The sequence below is a fragment of the Schistocerca cancellata genome, chromosome 1 (assembly GCF_023864275.1).
Source record: "Schistocerca cancellata isolate TAMUIC-IGC-003103 chromosome 1, iqSchCanc2.1, whole genome shotgun sequence".
NCBI classification, from domain to species: Eukaryota; Metazoa; Arthropoda; class Insecta; order Orthoptera; family Acrididae; genus Schistocerca; species Schistocerca cancellata.
The window spans coordinates 643,322,584-643,346,626 of NC_064626.1; the positions used below are offsets into that span (position 1 = coordinate 643,322,584).

Here is a 24,043-nt window from a genome sequence, read left to right on the forward strand (position 1 = left end):
TCTCCAGGCATTATGCCGCTCTCCAGACATGAAGCCCCTTGACTTTTTTTTCTGGGGCTATATCAAGGACAGAGTCTTCGTCACACCAGTTGCTAACGTTGACAAACTGAAAGCCAGGATACATGCTGCTGTAGGTACAGTGACAGAACATGTTACGAAACACCTGGTGGGAACTGGAATACCGCTTCGATATTCTGTGAGCTACCAAGGGAGCACACGTTGAGGTTTACTAACGTAAGTGGTCTTAAAAACTAGTAACACTAGCGTATGTAATGGCATCAAATGAAAATTATTATGTCAAACAGTTATTCTGTAACAAATTGTTATAATCAGGGCAAGACTTTGTGCTCACTCTGTATATTAACACTTATGGCAATTGCTTTTGAAATAACAAATAGTTTACTTACATTTTAATTTGACTTCCATTCTTATAAATACACCCTTTTTTTCATGTGCTTGTGCGCGCGGTCACACATGAGAAGAAAGGTACTCATTTGTCTTAATAAATGTGTTGTAACATATTTTATATAAACATTTCACCATTTCTCAATTGTGTTGTTTAATAGTACTAATCATCATGTTTGTTCTGTTCCCAGATGTGTTCAAATTTGATCCAGAATATGAGACAAATGAAGAAAAATATAATGCTCTAAAGAAAGAACTGTTGGATGAGAGCAGTGATGAATCTGGTAGTGGTTCTGGCTCAGAGAGTGAAGAAGAAGATTCAGAAGGTGACAGTGAGAATGGTGAGACATAAACCATTAATTTGAGATAAAAAATACAATTGTATTTTGTTAGTGTACATGTTATTTAACCCTCCAGTTGTCTGAAATGTTTGAAATACTTTGCACTAAATCAGAATATTCAATTAACTGCTTTTATGTATGATCATTTTTATAAATTTTTATTCATTAATGGAAATAAGTTATGTCTCCTCATAACATTCCTCCTCCCATTTCATACTGAAAAAAGCAAGAAATCATTCCAGCATTCATTTTTTTATGGTTTTAAATAAGTCTAACGAACTTTTGTGTTTGATCAGATATTCACATGACTGAATGTTGATAGAAACTGATAACATTTTGAATCTTAACTTTCGTTATCTAGCAATAGAGATGCAGAAGAGGTGGGACCATTCAGGGGTTGAGTGAGAGAGGATTTTTTGACTCTTAGTAAAGGAGGGACATAAGAATAAGATGATTATGACAGCAAAGCAACAGATAAGATCTATAAACCTCAAAAGTTAAGAATAGAAAAGAGGACAATCAACAAGTCAGAAGTTACCAAATTGACAATCTGCCGTAGCCTCAGGATGTGTCCTACCAACTAATTGCTGCTTTTAATCATATTGTGCCACAGTTTTTTCTCCCAATCTGATCTGGTACTACTTCATTATTTCTTTTACCTATCCAACAGTGTTCCTTCTGTAGCAGCACATTTAAAAAGCTTCTATTCTCTTCTTATTTCAACAGTTTGCCAGCTGTGTTCCACATTTGTACAAGGCTACAATCCATACAAATACCTTCAGAAAATACTTCCCAACACTTAAATTTATATTCAGTGTTAACAAATTTCTCTTTTTCAAAAACACTTTTCGTGCTTTTGCCAGTCTGCATTTTATACCCCTTCTACTTTGGCCATGATCAGGTGTTTTGGTGCATAAGTAGCAAAACTCATCGACTGAGACTATTGAATAATGTTATCACAATAGCACTTGATGTGTTTTTCTGTGCAAATGCTGCATGGATAGTAATGATAGTAGTGGCTGAACATTTTAGAGAAAACTTGAATCAGGGTCTGGGTAAACTTCCTGGTCACCTGTGGAGATTTCAGCTAACAGTCTACAGACTGGGAGACACAAGCAATTTGTGATATCTGAAAATAACCCCATGTAATTAGTCAGGGAACTGTCTCTTGAAGGTAATATCTTAGATCAGGTGTTTACCAACAGACCCAAACTTTTCGAATCAGGAAATGGAGAATACTGAATCCAGACAATAAGGCCATTACAGGATCATATGAATATGGTTGTAAATAAAATGTAATGAAAGGTAGGAAGATATTTCCGCTTAGAAAGTGTGACAGCAAACAGAATTCATATTACCTGAGCCGCCAACAAGAAACCTTCATCTCCGGGAAGGAAAAGGTTGAGCATAAATGGAGCACGTTGAAGAATATTGTACAATATGCCTGTGACAGGTATGTTTCAAGCAAAGCTCTGAGCATGGGACAGACCTACCGTGGCTCGACAGCCTTGTCAGAAAACTGCTCCGAAAACAAAGAGAAGAAATGTAGCCATAGCCTTATAGACAAACTAAAACTGAACAAAGCCAAAATTAGTGTATAGGGAGCCATGGTGATGACCCATTCAGGGAATTTGAAAGTAAATTTCTGGTACCAATCTGAAAGAAGGTCCTAAGAAGCTGTGGTCTCATGTTAAATCAATAAATGGATCAAAGCAGTCCATCCAGACATTGTGTGACAATAATGGCATTGAAACAGAGGATGGCAGAGAGAAGGCCGAAATACTAAGCTCACTAAACTCATTTTTTCAAAACTGTTTCACTGAGGAATATTGTACCATAGTTCCTTCTGTAAATCATTGCACAAACTTTAAAATGACAGATATTGAAGTAAGTGACCACAGGCTAGAAAATCAACTGAAATCACTTGAAAGAGAAAAGACCACTGGACCTGTTGGGATACCTATGTGGTTCTATATAGAATATGCAAATGAAGTAGTTCTAAAACTGGAACACAGAGAGGTGCAGCAGTCAAGGGACATATAGGCAGGTGTTCCAAGCAGCACTACCACAGTAGCCAGCCTGCTTCCGGACGGCTAATAGGCTGTGAGTGGCATGCAACAGTAGTGTGACCTATTCTTGGATGCCGTCGTTTCGAAGCAGTTCTGTGGCTCGACCTATGCTCAGGCTCTGTTGCCAAAATGTTAATAGTTCATGTCTCAGTGCTCTAAGTCAGAACCGGTTAAACAAATTAATTATAAATTTTCCCATTAGAACTTATCTTAAGCTTAGCTTTCAAAACTTTTATGGTTTACCAAAAGTTCTCTATGCCTTTTCAACTGTTGTCTTTATTTCTTTTGCTGTCCATCCCATTGTTGCCTTCCAATATCTTAGATACAAAAACTCATCAACTTGTTCAGTGACTTCATTGTTAATTGGTACTATTTTCTTTTAATCATGTTGGTTATAATTTACTTTATTTTCTTGTTACTTATTTTCAGGTCTATTTAAAACTTACTCTATTAAGATTTTCCACTTGTTGAATTTTATTTAACTAGAGGTGTAATGCTCCCACAACCCCTTAATTTTTTCTTGGTTATCCAATGCAAACACTGATTTCTTTCTTTTTTGTACTGCTGTGACTGTCGTTACTCTTTTTGGTTGGGTGTATTTTCCTTTCTAGTCTCACCCCCTCCTTCCCCTTCTCTACAGAGATGTTCCCACTTTCTTCTTCTCACGCCTATTTAACACTTTGAGCCCCAGTGGTTTTGACGCAATGCACCATTTTATTCATTTTGTTTTGAAACGTGGTTCAGGGCATTCAAAGCATCAGGGGTTTCATGCAAAAGGCACTAGTACTTTAAAACAAAATGAGTAAAATGTTAGGTTGTGGCAGAAACCACTGTGACTCCAAGGGTGAAAGTCTTAAATTTGATTTCATCAAACTAAATTAGTTAATATATTTGCTGAAGACGCTTATCTGAATTCCATAAATCTTCTGATTTATTGATTAAATTCTTGTTGGGTCTTCAGTCGGATCAAATTGTCATCTGCACACAATATTTCTGCAGTCCACCTGGCCGCCATCTTCAGTTGAGAAAAGCTAAGCCGGTCTCACCAATAACTGATTCAAACTGTGGATAACAAAACCTGTAAATGCATGTGCTAAGGTAATGCGCAAGCACGTAATTGTTGTTGCTGCCCTCTGGCACAAGATTTATTTTTCTGCATGATAAACATTGTGTCTTGAGTTACAAAGATTATATGCATTCCCACAATTATCACGTAACTCAGACTGAACAAGTGAAAAAGGTATTCCAAATAAGATAGTTGTGTACTGTGTATTGGAGCTGTACATATTTTAAAGATTGAAGAATGCTTTATTTTTCCACATAATCATCATTTCAGTTGATGCATTTTTGTAGACGCAGTGGTAGTTTTGCAGTGCTCATATCATATGCAGTTGCTGCCATCTCCTGTGGAAAATACTGAACTGCGGTCTTTGAGCTTGTGCCAAGTCTGAACTGTATTATGAGTGGGTGATGACGTTCCAACCAAAGTTTTGCAGCAGATGAATTGGCGACATAGGGCTGGACGTTGTTATGGAGAATTTTTATGCCCTTGCTCAATGCTCCTCCATTTCTGAATTCAGTGTTTCACAGTAACTGTCAGCATATATTGTTGGCTCAGCAGGCAGAAAGTTAACCAGCAGTACCCCATTCCAGTCCCAAAACACAGTTGCAAGGGTCTTACCGGCAGACTGCGTTTATTTGAATTTTCACAGCTTGGGTGACGAGGCATGCCACCAATCAAGTGACTGTTGTTTTGTCTCGGGTGTAAAGTTAATCATAGGTTTTGTTACCTGTGACAATAGAATCTAAGAATTTGTCCTTTTTGTCTTCTTAGTGGCAAAGAAATTTTCAAGAAGGACCAACTAGCTACATGTGCTCTTCTGTCAGCACACACAGTAGCCATTTTGTACAACACTTCTGATATTACAGCTTTTCCATTAAAATTCTGTGGAAGGTGCTTTGGGAAACATCAGGATCAAAATTGCATAGAGCATCCAGACTCATCATCCAATCTTTATGTATAGTTTCCTCAGCCTTCACAACTGTGTCGCCAGAAATTGATGGCCTATTGCTCCTTTATTCGTCGCTAATTTATGTATGACTGGCTGTAAACTCTCTGTGTCACTTGTATATGTTTTTGACATCCATACCGGACTGTCCATACATATCCATAATTTGACAGTGAATTTCAACCATTTTAAAGCTACTTGTATTCAAAAATCGAATAATTGCATGAACTTCGGATTTGGTGCTAGTGTTCACCAGAAAATCCTTTTTGAATGGCTGCCAAGTCAAGACTAAGTACCTGACCAAAGCACGAGCTTCCTTGTTTGGGAAAGGAGGAAGCACCACTCACAACAGTGTGGCCAACAACTGTGTTAGGTTTCTCTGCTTTCCCAGAAAAATAAGAGACCTTCTGTTTCGGATTGCCCTTGTAGTTTTCGGGCCAGCCGCCAGAGGTGTTCATGATTCACCAGTGGCAGTTGTTTGTTTAATGACAGTCCATGGAACTAAACAGGAGAACTTCTTTACCTTCATGAAGCCACATCTCACCTTGCGTTAATTAATTTCAAAAGCAAAAATTCTTCAGAAGATTGTTTTCAACACCACGAGAAATTAACTGCACTGACCATGTTGTGTCCATAAATATTTTGTGTTGTGTTAAGAATTGCTTCTGTACTGTTCATTTAAGCTTTTATGAAGTCTGTTTCAATGGTAATGGTATAGGGACTAACTGTATTTTACAAGACCTCAATGACTTGCTTCTCATCAGCTTATATCTTGTAAATAAGTGTTGTGTTATTTAGACTTCTACAAGAGCAAATAAATTTATGTGCTATAACAGCAGATTACCTGAAAAGTATGGGGTAGGGGGGAGGAGATATCCCCCCCCCCTCTCTCTCTCTCTCTCTCTCTCTGGGTTGATAGCCATATTAGCATCTCAGTGTTTGTGTAGATGCTGTCACAGATATGGCTGAGAGGATTCAGGATGCAATAACACCACTATCAGTCAGTACTGTAGTGGCTTGGTACAACAGTGCCTCATCACCAGCAGTGAGATGGGCAGATTACAATCTCACATCAGACAAAGTGGACACTTTGACTAGTGAAATGAGTGAACTGCTGACTCAGCACAGTTACAGAAAGGATAGACATCGTTACTGCAGAAGATCACGCAGTCTTTCCAGAATGAATCCATCAGTTCTAAGTAGCGCAGTATAGTCACCTACATCATGTTGGATTTACCAGTAGTTTGAGGATCAACTCATCAGTAACCACTTACTGTACAGAATGTATTGAGGTAGACTTGGGGCAGTGTTGTGCCTTGGTCTGGTATTTTACTGTTGTGGATATCATGGAGCCTGTAATCAGAGCTGAGTTTACCATCTGTTATGTGATGTGGCAAATGCGCAGTTCCTTGACACCATCACCAGACTTTCTGCTGCTGGTTTCCAATGCAGTGCAGTGACTCATAGTGCACTAGGCTGCAGAAAGCATATATGCCAAGTTGCTCAACCATTTCTGGCCATAAATCAACTATCTGGTGTGCTGAGGGAGGTATGCTACAACATAGAACATTTTATCAAAACTGCAAAGGCACTTCAGTTTCAAGCTGTCCAGACATTTAAGTCCTGATCATCTCACGGGGTTTTAACTCAGTTCTCATGGAATGTATTATTTGCCCTCCTTATAGTTATAGGTCTTCACCCCTCCATTTCATACAGAAAAAAGGGTGGCACATAGTGCTTGTGTGGCGATTGCCGTGCATAGTATACAACAAAAATCTGTACAGATATCCAATGCCTCGATTAAGGTACTACAGTTACCCTCTCAGTAGGGCAACTTTGTTTAGTGTACTGGACTGTGCTAATTCCTGTGGCAAACAAAGACAATCCAAGACTGTTATCATCACTCAACTCGGCTTATTTGAAGGTATCTATATGATCTTTGGTTTGCACATTGCCACTCAAATCATGGCAGAGGTTCATTGACAGTGTGCTGCTTGGATCACAATCTCGTATTTTCAGCCACAGCAGAACAGCTTCAGCAAAACCTGAGGAGGATTTTCAAATGCCTAGAACAGCATAGTGTGGTTTTGAACACTACTAAGTGTGTTTTGTGGCAGACCTTGGATTACAATTTTGGTCCATTTGATTTCATGTACATGGTCTTCACTGCTACTAGAGAAAGTGGAAGCCATCATGAAGTTTATATGGCTTGAAACCATTACGTAGCTACACTGTGTCTTAGGGAGGCTAAATTTTTACTGGTGACATTTGTGTCACTAAACTGAGCTGCAAGAACCAATAACAGAAGCACATATTGGACTCTTGGAAACTCATCCAGCCACTGGACATATGAGGTGAGCTCTGCTTTTAATGCAGTGAAGCAAACCCTAGTAAATGATGCACTCCTGGCACCCTGTATCAGATGCATCACTCTTGCTAATAGTCTGTGCCACTCTGACAGCTATTGGTGCAGTGTCATACAAGCAAGTTTATGGCACTTGGTGACACTTGCCTTCTTCTTGCTTAAGCTCTGCACTTCTCAGCAGAAATGGAGTACTTATGATGATGAGGTTCCATCTGTGTGTGCAGCAGTCGGGTTCTTTTGACCACTGTTGAAGACCAGAGAATTCATATTTGCTGATAACAAGCTGTTTATCTCTGCCTTTAGGCAGAACAACAGCAGTAGCAGAGTTACAGCAGTACCACCACCTGAATTTTATTGTTCAATTAAGCACTGATATCCAACACATTTAAGGCATAAATGTTGTGGTCGCTGACTTTTTGTTGCTGGTTAACAGAGTGACACGACTTTTTTCCAGCTCTGGAAGGGACAGGAATCTGACGAGGAACTCCAGAAGCTACCGTGTGATGTGTTGCACAGCATACAACTGCAACTTGCTGATATTTGTAATTCTGATGTCAAACTATATTATGACATTTCCAGTGGAAGGTCTTGCCCATTTCTGTGACCCACTTTCCATGGATGTGGCTTCAACAGCCTTCACAAGCTATGCCATCTCGGTGCCAAAACATTTTGCTGAGCCTGGTTTGCAGAAGAGTGGGCCCATGTGTACAATGTGTACAGTGAAACAGCCCATCATGTGCATACACAAATTGGAGAATTTACAGGCATGAAAATGAGCTTCACGCATATGCACATTGATGTTGTGGGTTCACTTCCTCCCTCTAATGATCAGTGTTGTCTGTCGAGTGCCGTTGATTGGTTCATCAGTTGGCCTGAAGCTATACCAGTTGATAACATATTGGTGGAGGTGCTACCCTTTGCCTTTGTGTAATGTTGGTTTTCTCGCTTTGGTTGTCTGCTGCACATTACGACAGACTGCAGCCTACAATTCAAGTACAGATTTATTTAAGTAGCATTGCAAATTCTGCAGTGCATTATCAAACAGTGGCACCATTCTCTGAAGGCTGATTAATGTGTCACACCAGCACCTGGACAACTGCATTACCTATGGTCGTACTCAGCCTTTCCACTACGTATGAAACAGACTTAGGCTCATTGTCAGTAGAGATCATATATAGCGAAACACTTTGGTTGCCAGGTAAATTCATCAATCTGAAATATTCACAGCCACCAGACCATGACCCATGAAGATTTAATTTGTTGTCTGAGAAATCACTTTGCCTGCATTCACATACATCAAGCCTCCAGACACAGAACGGCACTTACCTTAATGCCTTGGGACCTGCAAAAATGCATGCATGCTGTACAATGTACAGATGCATATTGTGCAGTGTACGGAGGGTGTCAAACCATGTGTACTAGCTCCTTAGATGTCAGGTGATCAGAAAAGCAGAACAAACTCTGGATATTGTACTAAATGGTAAGACTACTACTGTCTCAGTTGTCAGGGTAAAACTGGCGTACTCATTTTCAGAAACGCTGCCTGCACTTGTGGCTCAAGACCAGCCTAATACTCTAATGCAAGTATTACTATCCAAAACTGACTCACAAACTGGTAGAAGAACTTGCTCCTGATGTCAAGTTCATTTGCTGGTAAGATATTTGGATGATGTTCCTGTTCTACCTAGAGGGTTGATGTAGTAAATAAGACAATTGCTTACTGTGTATTGTAGCTATCTGTTAGTTTATGGGCCAGCTGCCAGAGCTATTCTTGTTTCAGAATTGTTGGTTGTTTGTTTAATTTGTTTAACAATGCTCCATGGAATTAGACAATGAGAACTTCTTTTCTTAATGAAAAAACATCTTGCCATGGATTAATTAATTTTGAACACAAAAATTCTGGTGAAGACTTTCTGCTATGCTATGAAAAGTTATCCACACTAACCACATCATGTCTTGAAATCTTTGTGCCACACCAAGGAGAACTGCTTTCGCACTGTTCATTTCACCATTGTCCCCCCCTCATAGCTGAGTGGTTAGTGTGACGGAATGTTGTACCTAACGGCTTGGGTTCGATTCCTGGCTGTGTCACAGATTTTTTCCGCTCAGGGACTGGGTGTTGTGTTGTCCTTATCATCATCATTTCATCCCCATCAACATGCAAGTCACTGAAGTGACGTCAACTCAAAAGAGTTGCACCAGGCGAATGGTCTACCTGACGGGAGGCCCTAGACACATGGCATTTCCAATTCCATTTCACCATTTGTGAAGTCTGTTTTAACAAAACAGTACCTTTGCTGCAATTTACAAGATGCTGTAACTTGTTTGTCATCAACGTGTATCATGCTAATAAATTTATGTCTGAAACTGCTGATTATCTGAACACACCCATGTAAGTTTTTCAAATGATTATTTGCCATAGCTGCTTTTACAAAGACATTCATTGTATCATTATAGCTTAATAACATTCAGAACACTTTACAGCAAAGTGTGTTCAGTGCTACTAAGCTATAATGATTGGATATATCAGCTGTTACTTCATGTCCATGGAAATAGTTAATAATATGAGACATGCAGTCTACTTGTACAGAATGACATTCATCTTCTCGTTTATCCATTCCTTTGGATGGCACCATTTCTTCCTAACAGATGCTGAAGTGCCTTTCATGATGCATCTCATCGAAATGTACCACCCCAGGAGCATGTCTCCTGTAGCATCCCACAGAACTGTTGTGGTTGTGTCCATCCATCTGACTGGTCAGACTTGGTTTCTTTGCCATGCCAATCAAATGTTTTTATAGCACTTCCACAACTGTTCCATAATCCCTTCTTTGTCCCCATTAAAAGACACGTGCACTCTACCCAGAAAGCACCTCTTTGAAAGCATTCTTGTGCTGTCTGGTAGTTACTCTGATATCTGTAAGCTCCTTGTTCCGCAGAAATGGCCACTTGTCAGTTCTCTTCAACTAACTTCTATTGTGCAAATGCATCCATCTCCATAGCATGCTAGCAGTATGTGCCGGGATTGCATCTGGCCTGTCTGGCCAGATAAAGCCACTTGGAGGCCCTGCTAATGCTCATTTTTAGAGCTAATGTCACCGTCCCTTTTCCTATTGACACATTACTAATTGGAGTCGAGAGCTGTGAATTATGAATCTCAAAGAAGGTAGTAACTTTTACTCATGGATCCATGCTATAATTTAATGCTTACAAATCATCTTTTATGTAATAATTATTCTCTTCTTTGCGTGATTGAAACAAAATTATTTGCTATTTGATTGGTTATAATTATGTGGGATATCTTGTACACTACAGAGGAGAGACATAAAAAGTTTTTGGCTTGTCAGTCTGTATTTGTGACTAGATGGAACTTCTCAGCAAAATTTGCATGCTACAATGTATTAACTATATATGTGTTTAATTTTTGTGAATGCCTCTCAAAACTTTGTACTCCATTTCAAATAATTGTTGTAACGGAGTTATGAGCTGTGGTGGATTGTCCAGTTCTTTTATAATTCTTCTATAGATCCTGTCTGCAGCTTTTGGTCTGTAAAACTTCCAAAGCAAAAAAGAAATTTGGTATGTAAAATATTCTTCCAAGGCTATGATGTGTGTGTTTGTTCATTACTGATAATTTTGGCTTCAATATGATTCATGGTCTTTCTTTTTCACAGTTTAATATTTTTCATTGTAGGTTTGTTACATTGCCATAGTTGTTACCAGTTATTTAAGCTGATTAATGTACAATTGACCCTAACTTTTGTTTTTTATTTTACAGAGGGAGAGAAGGAAGAAACAATTCTGGACAACACTGAAACCAATCTAGTTGCCCTTAGGAGGGCAATTTACCTTACAATTCATTCCAGCTTAGATTTTGAGGAATGTGCACATAAGTTGATGAGAATGGAATTAAAACCTGGCCAGGAAATTGAACTCTGCCATATGTTTCTGGATTGTTGTGCTGAGCAGCGAACATATGAAAAGTTTTTTGGCCTTCTTGCACAAGTAAGATTCGAACTAATATTCCTCTTTTCTTTTTATAATACCTGGTTCAGAAGTGTTGTGTTTGTGTTTGTGTGTGTGTGTGTGTGCGCGTGCGCGTGCGCGTGTGTGATTTACTAATTTACTGAAGGTAAGCTAGTTTTCCTTATGTAAGTCATTTCAGTAACGAATAAATCCTACTTGAAGTTACAAACATATTTCAGCAGAATACATTTTTAACCCCACATATTAGACCTCAAGTGCTGCTTACTTGCTGTTCATTTTTTTTTTATGAATATTTACAAGCTCCATGAATAAAGTAATGAGATGAGCTGTATGCAAGGTTCTTTTGCAATCTAAAAATTACAAATTCAATCTCTCATCTTCAGATTAAACACTGACACACCACACTGTGCTTGTAACATTGACAACAGTCTTAGTATTGGTAACTGGAAGGCTACAGATGGCTAGTAAGTCATAGCTGTTTTAATATTTTCTGTTTTTTTTTTTTTTTCTCCCCAAAATGGTGAGATTTTGGATTCAGGATGAGAAGAAAATCAGGAAGACTATGTTTGGAGAACAAGATGACTGAAAAATTATCAAAATATTTTTACTCATCAAAAATAAATAGAGAACTGGTAGCAAGGTGCAAATACTGCAACGCCTTGTGCATCAAGCTTAGTCTGACTTAAGTACCACCCAGTCCCCATTTTTTTATGGCTGTCAAGAAATTCCTGGTAAGAATGCTGGTTTACTGTTGGTTCTTCAACAACAAATTATTGGTGAAAGTCCTCCATAAGTATATTAAAAAAGCAGGTCAGCATGCATTTGATGCTGATTTGATCATTCTTGCTTTTGTCAGCATTGAAATTGAAATATGCCATTCCTGGCTCTGGTACTACTTTGAGATTGTATATGAAAAGCAACCCTTTGTCACCAGTTATTACATTCCAGAAAAGGAGGTTCATCTTCATTAGACCATAAAACATGATAAGACTTGCTCTTCTTCCTGGCTTGGTATTTTTTCCAGATTATATATGAAGAGTGATGTTTTGTCACCAATTACGATGATTCAGAAAAGAAGATTCATTTTCATTGTATATCAAAACATGTCCTGCCTTTCATCTTTTTGTTCTCAATAAAAACTTTGAGACCATTCTTGCACAGATTTTTCTCATTTACAGTGATGAACGATGATGGGAGTCAAATTCAACTGTTTCCCTCTATCTCATACCATTAACTGAAAATTGAAGTGTATGAGACCTATGACTCTGTTGACATTTTGATCAGTTTTTGATGTAAATGTGCTACACCATTTGTACAAAGAAACTGCACCATAACAGTATACACATAACTGAATCCGCCTTTGGAAGAAAGTGAAAGACCATAATATGTATGCAGGGTTGACAGTACTGTACAATAAGGCACACAAACATGATGAAGTCTAACATAGTCTACAACACGACTCGGACCACACAACTGATTGTACACCACCTAATGGTAGATACAGCACTGTGAGTAAGACATTATAATACCCTGCTGACACATTTGAATGTTGGTAGTGATAACAGAGAGAATGAAAGTTGATGTGGTGTCCATTTTGATAGAGATGCAAAAGGTAAAGAAGAGGAAAAATTCCTTTTCTTTCTGTATCTCTCCTTTATGTTCCACTATCTCATTATTGAATCCAGTTCCCAAAGAAAGTACCTCTTGCTTTGAAACCTCAATCTCTGGCATATACAGGTTGTTAAAAATAAAAAAAAGTGTCAAATACTTTGAGTGGTGGTAGTACTCAACGAAATAAGAAAAATAATAAATGAATCTGGAAACATATATGTCCTGAGATAAACACAATGTTATAGGCAGGGCTGCAGATATTAGCACAGTCGTTGTACTGGTGTACCATCAAATGTGTCAGCAGTGTATTATAATGTCTTACTCACAGTGCTGTATCTACCATTAGGTGGTCTACAATCAGTTGTTTGGTCTGAGTTGTGTTGTAGACTATGTTAGACTTTTTCATGTTTGTGTGCCTTATTGTACAGTACTGGCAACCCTGTGTATATATTATGGTCTTTCGCTTTCTTCCAAAAGCGGATTCAGTTATGTGTATACTGTTATGGTGCAGTTTCTTCGTACAAATGGTGTAGCACATTTAAATTTTCTCTCTTCCACCACTTGTTAGCGACGGAAGCTTACTACTTGACAAGTGAAATTGCGGATACGTTATTCTGCTATAGTTTAGCAAATGGATGTAGTCTGCAAGTCTGTGCCCTCTACACTGAAAAATATCCACGGCACAGAGTGCCCTCTGATAAGCTATTCAGCAGACTTTTCCAGCATATGAGGGACACAGGTACCCTTGCACCTCTGAAGATTGGCAGTGGAAGGCCCGGCACACGCCACACGTCTGACATGGAGCACCATGTGCCTGTGTTCGGTGGAAGAAACCCCTGGGGCCAGTGGGTGATGATTAGTAGCAGCATAAGGTCTCTTCTCTCTCTCTCTCTCTCTCTCTCTCTCTCTCTCTCTCTTATCTGTACTTCATGAACAATTGCTGTACCCATATTGTCTACGGCGCATTCAGGCCCTAAGGCCACAGGATCATCATGGCAGACAGCAGTTCTGTCAGTGGTTGTTGCAGAAGTGTGCTGCAGATCCATTTTTCACATTCAAGATTTTATTTACCAATGAGGTAGGGCTCATAGGAGATTGTGTTGCAAATATCCATAACCAGCATGTATGAGCAGATGTAAATCCCCAAGCAATTCAGGGAAGAGGGCATCAACACTGATTCTCAGTCAGCGTATGGGCAAGTGTACTTGGCTATAGAATATGTGCTACCACAAAGGTTAAGCCTTGAGCGGGCGCGCTTCCATTCATTACGCGAGAAGACGCGTGGCGCACTCTGTGTGCCGTGGCACTTTTTTCTGTTTCTTACATCTCATTTGTATCTTTATTGCTATTTACATGGATTTATGAATGACAAAAACAGAACACATATATTTGGGTTATCTGAAGATTGTATTCCATTTTATTTTGTTATCATAATAATAACTTTACTTATTATGAAAGTGAACAACGCACACACATTTCTTTGTGACGTCTTATTCTGAGTCGACATGTTTACAGTTTTCAGTTGGGTATCTGATAGTCACATGCTGTTTGCAGATGAAACTGCGGCAAAAATCACATTTGATTGTAGTGTTTATGTTTTCGGCGTGTCCACAGTGTAGACATCGCCCATGCTACTTTGAAGAAGACTCTCCAACTTTTTCTACTTCTGCTTTATTCTTTTTAGGTATATAGGACAATAAAGTAATATTTTTTTGGTACCCAAGTAAAGACATATTTTGTACTCTTATCTTTCTTTGGTAGGAATTCTGACGGAAACTCACGTTTATTTTTCTTCATTGTTCCAACGCATGTGAGTTTCCTGGCCAGTAAGGAGAGTGCTAGTGCATAACTGGTATACTGATTATCCATAGTCACATTGGTATTGCTTCCTTCAGTATGACTGGTAAGTCTGCTGACCACGTCTGAAGGAGAATTTGAAACAGCATATGGCCCTTGAGGTTGCTTGCCACAATAGATCTCCAAGTTACTGGTGTAAAAAGTATTCGCATCACAGAGAGCAAACATCTTTATTCCATATTTTGCTGGTTTATTCGGGATACACCGAATGAAGTTACAGCATCCTCCAAATGCTCGTAACTTTTCATCCACATTTATGAATTCGCTCACGCTGTAACTGTTTCTGCAGTTTTTAATAGACTCGTCAAGCACTGTTCTAATAGCAGCTAACTAGTCCGTTTCGTGTCTGGCTTGTCATGTTCTTTTATCATCAAATCTGATACAACGTAATAGGAATAGAAAAACTTGGAGCTCATCATAGTTCTAAGTATCTGCATGCGTGATCCATCAGACATCCTAAGTTCATTCATATTTATATGGTTAGCCTTCTTCATTCCTAAGATGTAGATAAATCCTAACAATGCCATTATTTCATCTCTCACCATGTCTTTGGCATCTTTTCTTCCATATAATTTACACTAGTTATTTTATGTTGAATATATATGTTAGTACATCTGACAACCTCATTGATCGTGTCAATGGTGATTATTTTAGTGAATGCACTTATATCATCCTTGACATCTCTGGCTATGGCTTTAGGTCCGAGACGTATATTGTCATTGTTCTTACTTTTTGTCTTTGTTGTGTCTGTACTGCAAGATTTCTTCCACTTACACGTTTTATCCCTTCCAATATAATTCTTATCATTTGAAACAGGTTCGATATCACTTTCTTCGGCTTCAGAGGCACATTCTTGCTCACTTGTTGAATCATGATACCACTGTGTGATCACTTCTTCTTCTTCTTCTTCATCCTCATCTTCACAATCATCAAACTCGAAATTTGAGACCAGAAAATCTGGATCCTCATTGAGTAGCCACTCAACCTCGGCGTCATTAAGGCATATTTTAGTCCTATAAAAACAAAAATAATTGCAAAATATGTAAAACAATGAAGTACTATAACGTTAAGGTTTTGTACAGCACATAAAAAAAAAAAAACACTTTCTGATATCAGGACATCAGCAGGTGCGCCAGACAGGCAGAAGATATATGAAATAACTCCACTTGTAACAATCACAGACAGAAACGATTGTTTACAGCAGAAGTCAAGACAACAATGAAGGAATACACGAGAGAAGAACACAGTTGTACCAACTGATTATATTTCATAGAGATTTTTTAATGAGTGACCCACTCGAGGGTTAAGTGGGGTGCATTATCTGGACTTTCTCATCAATGTATTGCGTACCTTGCTGGAGGCTGTGCCAATGCAACAACGAATGCCAATGTGGTTCATGCATGGTGGTGCGCCAGCACACTTTCATCACATTGTGCGCAAACATCTGCCGCATACATTTCAGGACAGCTAGATAGGTCGGGCAGCCCCACACCTTGGCTTGCTCATTCCACAGACCTCAATCCCCTAGACGTTTGGTTATGGGGAAACTGGAGGGAATTGGTCAACACCATGCCAATCAGTGATGTGCGGATACTACAGGGTCACATCTTCAATGCGTGCAAGCAGGTATACTTCAAAGGGTGCCTCTTTCCTAATGCTGGAGGGCAGAGGGGTGCATTGTCATAAAAGGACGCCACATTGAATGCCTCCTGTAAACATTTGTTTATCACAGAATGTATGCATTTTCGGACCCATGTTTATTGGACTTATCCCAGAAAGTATGCATTTCTGGACGCATGTTTATTGGACTTATTTTTCTTGTTTTGATGAGTACTATCACCTCTCAAGATATTATTTGACACATTTTTTGAACACTCTGTATAATTTTGTTTCTCCTTTCTGCTCAACAACTTCCAGGAAGATAACTTATGCAGAGACTGAATTTTCTTGTGTTTCTCACATTGTGAAGTATACAATCACATCTTGATTACATGTTAGGTAATCATTGTTTAGCTTTTACTTTCTTCTGCCAGACTTAAACTGTGAAAAATATTAATGATGCTGTTTATCTTGTCAGAGAATGACTGTGAAATAAAAATTAGACATGTAAACCCTTTATTTGGAAGTTCTTTTACAAAGCAGGATTATTCTAGTAGGTGTGTTTAAACAGAAGCCATGTGAGTGTAAACTTTCCAGTTTATATTGCTGTTGAAGAATTCAGTGTTTTAATTTGAGGAGGGGGTCATTGATACTTATGAGAGTGTTATATCCAGGGCCCTCACCAAAGTTTAGTATTTTATACTTGTCTAAATGTAGCAGAAGTTTAATGCTGTCACCCAGATGGGAATCCGAGGAGAGCTTCTCGTTAGCAAACTGGTTTTAACAGTACTGAATTTAACGTTTAACATACATTATTATTGAGCACCTAAAATAATTTATTACCATCTTTAGCTGGATGGAGGTGGCAAAAAATGGAATTATAAGAAATTTCATGACACTTTCCGGGTACAATTATTTCCCTGTAACAAGAACTGTAGTTGATATAACATTATAAGTTACAAAAAACAAGTAGAAGATAATTGCAGCAGTAAGCACCATGATAAAACTGTTTGGAATTAGTATGTATGTTTACAGAAATTACATATTTGTTTTTGATGTAAGTTAAAATATGTTTCAGAGATTCTGCCAGATCAACAAGGTATACATACCTCCATTCCAACAAATCTTCCGTGATACCTACAACACAATACATCGTTTGGATACAAATAAATTGAGAAATACTGCAAAGTTCTTTGCACATTTGTTATTTACTGATGCCATTTCATGGGAAGTGCTTTCATTTATAAAGCTGAATGAAGAGGACACAACAAGCTCAAGCAGAATCTTTATTAAAATCCTCTTTCAAGAGCTTTCTGAATATATGGGACTAACAAAATTGAATGAGAGAGTAAAAGATCCGTAAGTAACTTTGATATTTCTGACTTCTACTACTTTAGTGCATGAGCTGCTGTCATTTGACCTCATACTTGATTTGGAGTATAATGCAAGTCAGGTCAGTTTACAACCTGGGAACAGTATGATACAACCTGGGAACAGTATGATGATGATCGTGACTTCTAACTTAGCTATATGTACTTTATAACTGGAAATAAGTTCACTATGCAGACCACAGTAGCAGCAAGTCTCCCATCAGACAGATTATGTACTTAAGAGGAAATATTAAGACAGAACGAAGTATCCTAGAAATTGTGGCGTCAATTGGTCAATAGCAATACTGGAAGTATTTAGGCTGCTGAAAGAGTTGTTCCATTCCCTCTGGATTCTGCACAAACGTAATAAAAAATCTTATCAGCACACTTGTACTTGCAGAATTTTACTTACTGGAGCAGCACTGATAATGCCAATAAACAATTTGAAATGTAACTGGGATGGAATGAAATATGCTATGAAAAGTTTGGATAATGTTTATATGACACTGTGGATCTCTTGAATGGGAAACAGTGATGAAATAGAAGGGGGGATGTAATGGATTTTGGTCCAAAAAATCACTTTTTCAAAAATATTATTTCCTTTAATCTATTTTGTGTGTGAATTTTATCATGATAGCAGCTTTAGAAATGCCTTGAAATTGTTAAACTGATTATCTGTGCACTGGCGGCCTCTCCCACCTTTTACGACAGTTGGGAAACTGGTTGCTTGAGCAGAATTTTTGTCAGTGTGAAGGCTATTTTCTTTCAATATCTTTGGCTGACATCTGTATCTTTGTCTGAAAACTTTCATGCATGTGGTTTATTTACATTTTGACAATACTAACTCCTATTAGTAGGTGGAAGGTTGAATTCACAAACCTTTATGTGGAAGTCAAGATTTATGCATAATGGGTGGTGGAAAAACTGTGTGTATGAAATGGAGGTTTCATGGAAATCGGTTTACCAGCAAAAAAGAGGAAACAGCTCGAAATGAAGAACATAAGCTCTCAGATTCAGCATCGAAACTTGTGACATGAGAATTATACAGGTGCTTGAATGATGTTGATACGGATTTCATTAGATTCAGACTTATTAATTTAGAGCTTATCTGCCAGGAAATAAAGTTTTCATGTTCATGTGCTAGCTGTAAGAATATGGAATGCATGATTGTTGTTGAAGATGTTGAAGAAAGAAGAGTGGGAATAGCTTGTGATTTTATATTAATTTGTAATTTGTGTAGCTGTGAATTTTCATTTTCCTCCTTCAAAAAAACTGGCACTGGTACCTATGAAAGCAATTTTAAGTTACCATATGCTCTGCGATGCCGTGGACAGGGCAGCGAAGGAGGTAATTTGTTGTGTGGTTTTCTGAACATGCCTCCATCTCGTCCAAGATTTGAAAACATAAATAAAGAAATGTCTGATGCTGTATGTGATACTGACAAAGTTTCTATGAAGAAAGCAGTGGAGGAATTGGTGGCAATAAACCAAAAGGAAATAGATCCTGGGGTAGATATTCATGACAGTGAATCTCCTACACATGTTACTGACCGTGTGTGTCTGTAGATGTGACCTGGATGAAAGGAGGTCACACGTCTTTGTATGGAGTTGCATCTGTTATTGGTATTGACTCAGGTAAAGTTTTAGATGTAGAAATTATATCTGAATACTGCTACCAGTGTGCATCATGAGAAACTGTGGCAAGAAAAACATGCAGTAGCATGTTCTAAAAATTATACTGGCTCAAGTGGGGCATGGAGGCTGCTGCAGTTGTGTGTATGTTCTCCAAATCTGAGGAACAGTATGGTGTTATATATACTAAAATACCTTGGTGATGGGGACTCCTCTTCTTTCAAAGCTGTAACAGATAAAAATCCATACAATACAATAATAGAAGAGTTGGAATGTGTTGGCCACATCCAATAGAGGGTTGGTGGTAGGCTTCATCGCTTGTTGAAAGAGGAGAAAGGTGAAATACCTGAGGATGGAAAACTACTAGGAGGAAAAGGTAGGCTTACTCTGAAAGCTATCAGGAAAAACACACATAGTTTAGAGGCATTGAGGTGTGCTGTGTGGGCTGTTTTTGTCCACAAACTATCCATGACCAAACACCAATGCACAATCTGTGACTGAAAGATGATTGGTGTAAGTTCAACAACAGAAATGAGAAATATTCACATAAACACTCATTTCCAGAACCTGTTATGAATGCGATTAAGCCCACATTCAGGTTTCTTGCAAACCCTGATTTATTGAGGAAGTGTCTTCATGGAAAGACACAAAAAGCAAATAAAAGCCTCAATAATTTAATTTGGATTAGATGCTCAAAAAGGACGTTCTGTGGACTTGAGTACTCAAAATAGGTGTCTATGATGCACTTTTATGTTACAATAACGGAAATAATGGCAGAATTGAGGTGCTGAAGAGAGTTAGTATAGATCCTGATGTGTTTCCAACAAAAGCATTTTACACCATCGATGAGAGCAGGTTTAAGAAAGCTAAAGTACCAGTGTCTTACCTGCAAATACAGGCCAGGCAGATTCAAACAGGAGAGAAGAGAAACTTGGAGGACATTGAATATCAGTATGGAGGATTTTAAAATTGAGGTAAGCTTATTACATGTAGAAGTATGAGAAGAAATTCTTTGAATCTCATTTTCTCTGTTTTACATTTTTTACATTATTAGAAGCCTTTTCTCAAAAAGTATATGCACTAATGCTATGAAATTTTCGGGAACAGTTCGCAATATGTTACTGTCTTCCTGAAACTAAAAAATACAAGATACTGCAATTACATTCTGATTTTTAGATCATTATATGTAGAAAAAAGTTAATTTTGGATGCACAAAATTAAAAATTCTGTTAATTATACAATTTGTACCATAAATTAATAATTGTAGTTCAGTGGTCTTATAACCTTCTCAGGACGCTACAATAAAATTTTCAGATTAATTGCATGACTAGAATTTAAATTACGGCTTTTTTAAATAAAAAATACAATAAAAAAAATTAAAAATTAAAATTTCAGGCAAAATATTAATCCTACATATTTTATTATATTTTTCCGTTAAAACACAGCTCTTTTGCTTTACACATGCAAAATTTTAGATTTGTACATTAATAAATATGGCTGTAAAGAGTTTGTAAATAAATATATTTACATTTTCCGTTACCCCCCCCCCCCTCCCCCTAAACTGAATAAAAATGTGGCCCTAGTGTGTCATGACAATGGCTTAATTACATCTTTTGCCAACAAGATGTTTTCAGGAGGGAATTAGAAAGAGGGATGTGTCACCACACACTTTTCCCCCAACACACACACACACACACACACACACACACACACACACACTTTTTGATGGAGTGCATAATGTTTTTGTTTGTGACAAATACCCTTCATGCCAATGTAGATACGTCACTAAATATCCTTTCTTACGGCCTTACTGCATTTTTGGCTTTGTTGACGGGCAGGTATGTGTAATAGTTTTGAAGTGAACATTATTTCCCAGAGTGCAGTATGCTTCATTGTGCAGGAGGAATATCTGGCATGATGATTTATTTTCACGAATTTCGTGGCCAATCCTATCCATTCTGAATGGCTGGTATTCATGAGAGTGTCTGTTACATCAAAAAAGCTGTGGAGTCCAACCCTTCCTTCTGTGCATTTCAGGATCTTTCATCCGAAAGGACACATTATGTCCATGTATTCCAAAGAATACGCAAGACTTCTTACACACTACACATGTGGCTGAGCTATGTCAGGGCTGATGCAGCAGGCTGACGTGGCCCATTGAGTATGAGACAGCTAGCTGGTGGCAACAGGTGATAGCCAGCACCTCAGTGGCTCAGTGGCTAGGAGGGCCACAGTTTGGCTCTTGCAGGCAGCCCTGTCAAGATGATGGCAGAGTAGAGTGGCCTCACAATGGAAGTTGACACTGACGGATGCCGAGTCAATGACTTGCCAGTTCTGTGACCTGCCTGGCCGGATGGCCAGTATTTATATGTGCCAAAATGGTTCTTTTGTGGTGTTGCTGCATGCCAAAGTGTCACTGGTTTTGATAACTACGTGGATCTGACTGATGAGCAGACGGCAGCACCCAGCAGGTGCCTAGGTGTAACGCTGTGATAGCATGTTGCTTAAGTGGGCCTTTTTATAATGTTGAACCCTCTTGCCTATGCTCATGCCCTCCATAATACATGTATTTTATTCCTCTGTGTATTTGTTTATTTGTGCCATTGTAGGTTGTATGTGAGCCTGGTTTCATTTCTTTTATTGTGGTGATGCAGTTTTCCTTAACATAAAATGTATTTAGGTTGTGGACTGTTTACTGTTCAATTCTACTTTATCTTTGATTTAAAGTACATGATTGTTTTTGTAATTATTGCTTTATTCACTTCTACTTGTTGAATTAGTATTGGTATGGTACTTACAGAACAGTAGAAACTGTTACCTATATTGATAAACACAGTGACCTCATCCCCATAAAAAGAACATTAAAAATTGTCCTCTTGAGAGGATTTAAAAAAAAAAAAAAGTATTCTCTGCCATTCATCTTTTGTTTAATTTTGCCTGGTACAAGAGCAAATGCTGGTGTGCAGCCATTGTTATTGACTGCACTTTGGATTGCTAACATAGCAGATGTTCCCAGAGCTACTTTTGGTGCTAGCTAGTAATGTGCAGAGCTCCACAGCTACTGCAGGAATATTTATATTTCTCTTATGAATCACAGCAACCAATATTACAGCCATTGCAGTTGTCACTATTGTTGTATTTAACATTTATAAGGGCACCACTGCTATGTACAGACACAGCAAAGGTCAGCAGCCTGTGTCCACACTTCCATTAACACCTGCTTCTGACAATGTTTAAAGTAATCTTGATGCTTTTGGAACACATGTGAAGATAAAAGTTCAGTGTCCAGTTTTGTTTGAGCATGTTACGTGATTCCAGATCATAATATGATGATGAGGAAATAGATTCGACATATAAAGAAAAGAAGAGTTGATAAAATATTTAAAGGGGGATGGAATTTGATAGTCCTATACTGTAATGCTAGTAGGGAATGGAAGGTTGAGTAATTAGAGAATATGGGCTGGGTGATACGAGTCAGAGGGAACTAAGGCTTCTAGACTTTAGGAAGGTATTCTTGGTTAAGATTAGGAGATACAGGGAGCTGTCAACTACACACAGTCAAACTGCAGTACCAGCACAATGTAATCAGCCAGAATAATGTAGTGATACAGGTGTGTTTGTGTGTGTGTAATGAAAACAGAGGCAAAGAAGCATAAATGGTTCAGAAAATACTTGACCGAAAGAATGGAAGAAGAAAATATAAGAAACTTAAGAGTAAGGTTGGAAGGCAGCAGTATGGGTTGCTTAAAATGAAATTAAAAGGAAGTGCGAACAGTCAAAACAAGATTAGGGAAGGAATACACGTAAATATGCTGAGAATGATATGATTACATGAAATATGGACATGGCATACTGAATGATTAAACATCAGGATGTATACGACCCGGGACAACCGGGATATCCGGGAAAAACCCGGGAATTTTTTCATCCGGGAGAAAACCGGGAAAAACCTGGGATATTTTTAGAATTCCGGGAATTTTTCATTGTTTGAGTTTTCAGTTAAATTTTTGTAATTTTGACTGGTAAGAACCGATACTCTAACAAAGGATATTACTGTATCCCACTACTGCAGAATAATACTTCAACAATAAAACATAAACGAGAAAAAAAAAAAACAAAAATAACTTAAATTGCAAAGGAAATGTGCCATATACAAAAACGACACACAGTGCTCAAGCAAGTGTCTGCCAATTGAAAATGTGTCAAAGGCTTTAGGAAGACTATGCATGCTTCATAACAACAAATTGCCTCCAATGAGCGTGAAGTCACAACTGTTTACATTCAATTTGTTTTAGCAGTTACGCGCAGGCTCATGCGCATGCGCAGTTGAGTCACGTTTGAGTAGTAGATTCTCCCGCTTCTGGCTACAGGAATATGGCTGATGGCTGTGCAAGCAGTCGCAGCAAGCAGCTAGAAGCTACCGAAAAAGGGGGCGCCAAATTCATATTCTTGAGGGGAAAAAAACTTGTTTCACAAAGTGCCTAGCATCCAGCGCACGTTTGTCTATCGATTATTCATATGATTTTGAAACGCTTCCCTATTGGCTTTTGACCACATTTTAAGTTGATTTCTGAATGAATCATAAGTTGACTTTTGAATGCATGCATAGTGTACGTGATGTCTCTGTCAGGAGAATCCTCGTCGCATCTAGAAATAAACTTTCCGCAGACAAAAGGGGGCGGGGCAATATGAGCTGAAGGAGTAAAGCCGAACGGATGAATGCCAGTCGCTGTCTGATTATGTGGTTGATTGGATTTGCGGATGATCAGTATTGTTATAATTACTAGTGAAATCCATAG

The 24,043-nt window shown here is 38.4% G+C and overlaps 1 protein-coding gene across 1 annotated transcript in view; it reads left to right on the plus strand.

Moving 5' to 3' along the window:
- The window catches only part of LOC126183356 (pre-mRNA-splicing factor CWC22 homolog), a 135,218-nt gene that overhangs the window by 66,988 nt on the left and 44,187 nt on the right, over positions 1 to 24,043 (plus strand). Inside the window, exons 5-7 of the mRNA XM_049925272.1 lie at positions 597 to 746; positions 10,968 to 11,194; positions 17,322 to 17,602. Of these exons, the coding sequence (XP_049781229.1) occupies positions 597 to 746; positions 10,968 to 11,194; positions 17,322 to 17,602 (658 nt within the window). The remainder of the gene's footprint in view (positions 1 to 596; positions 747 to 10,967; positions 11,195 to 17,321; positions 17,603 to 24,043) is intronic.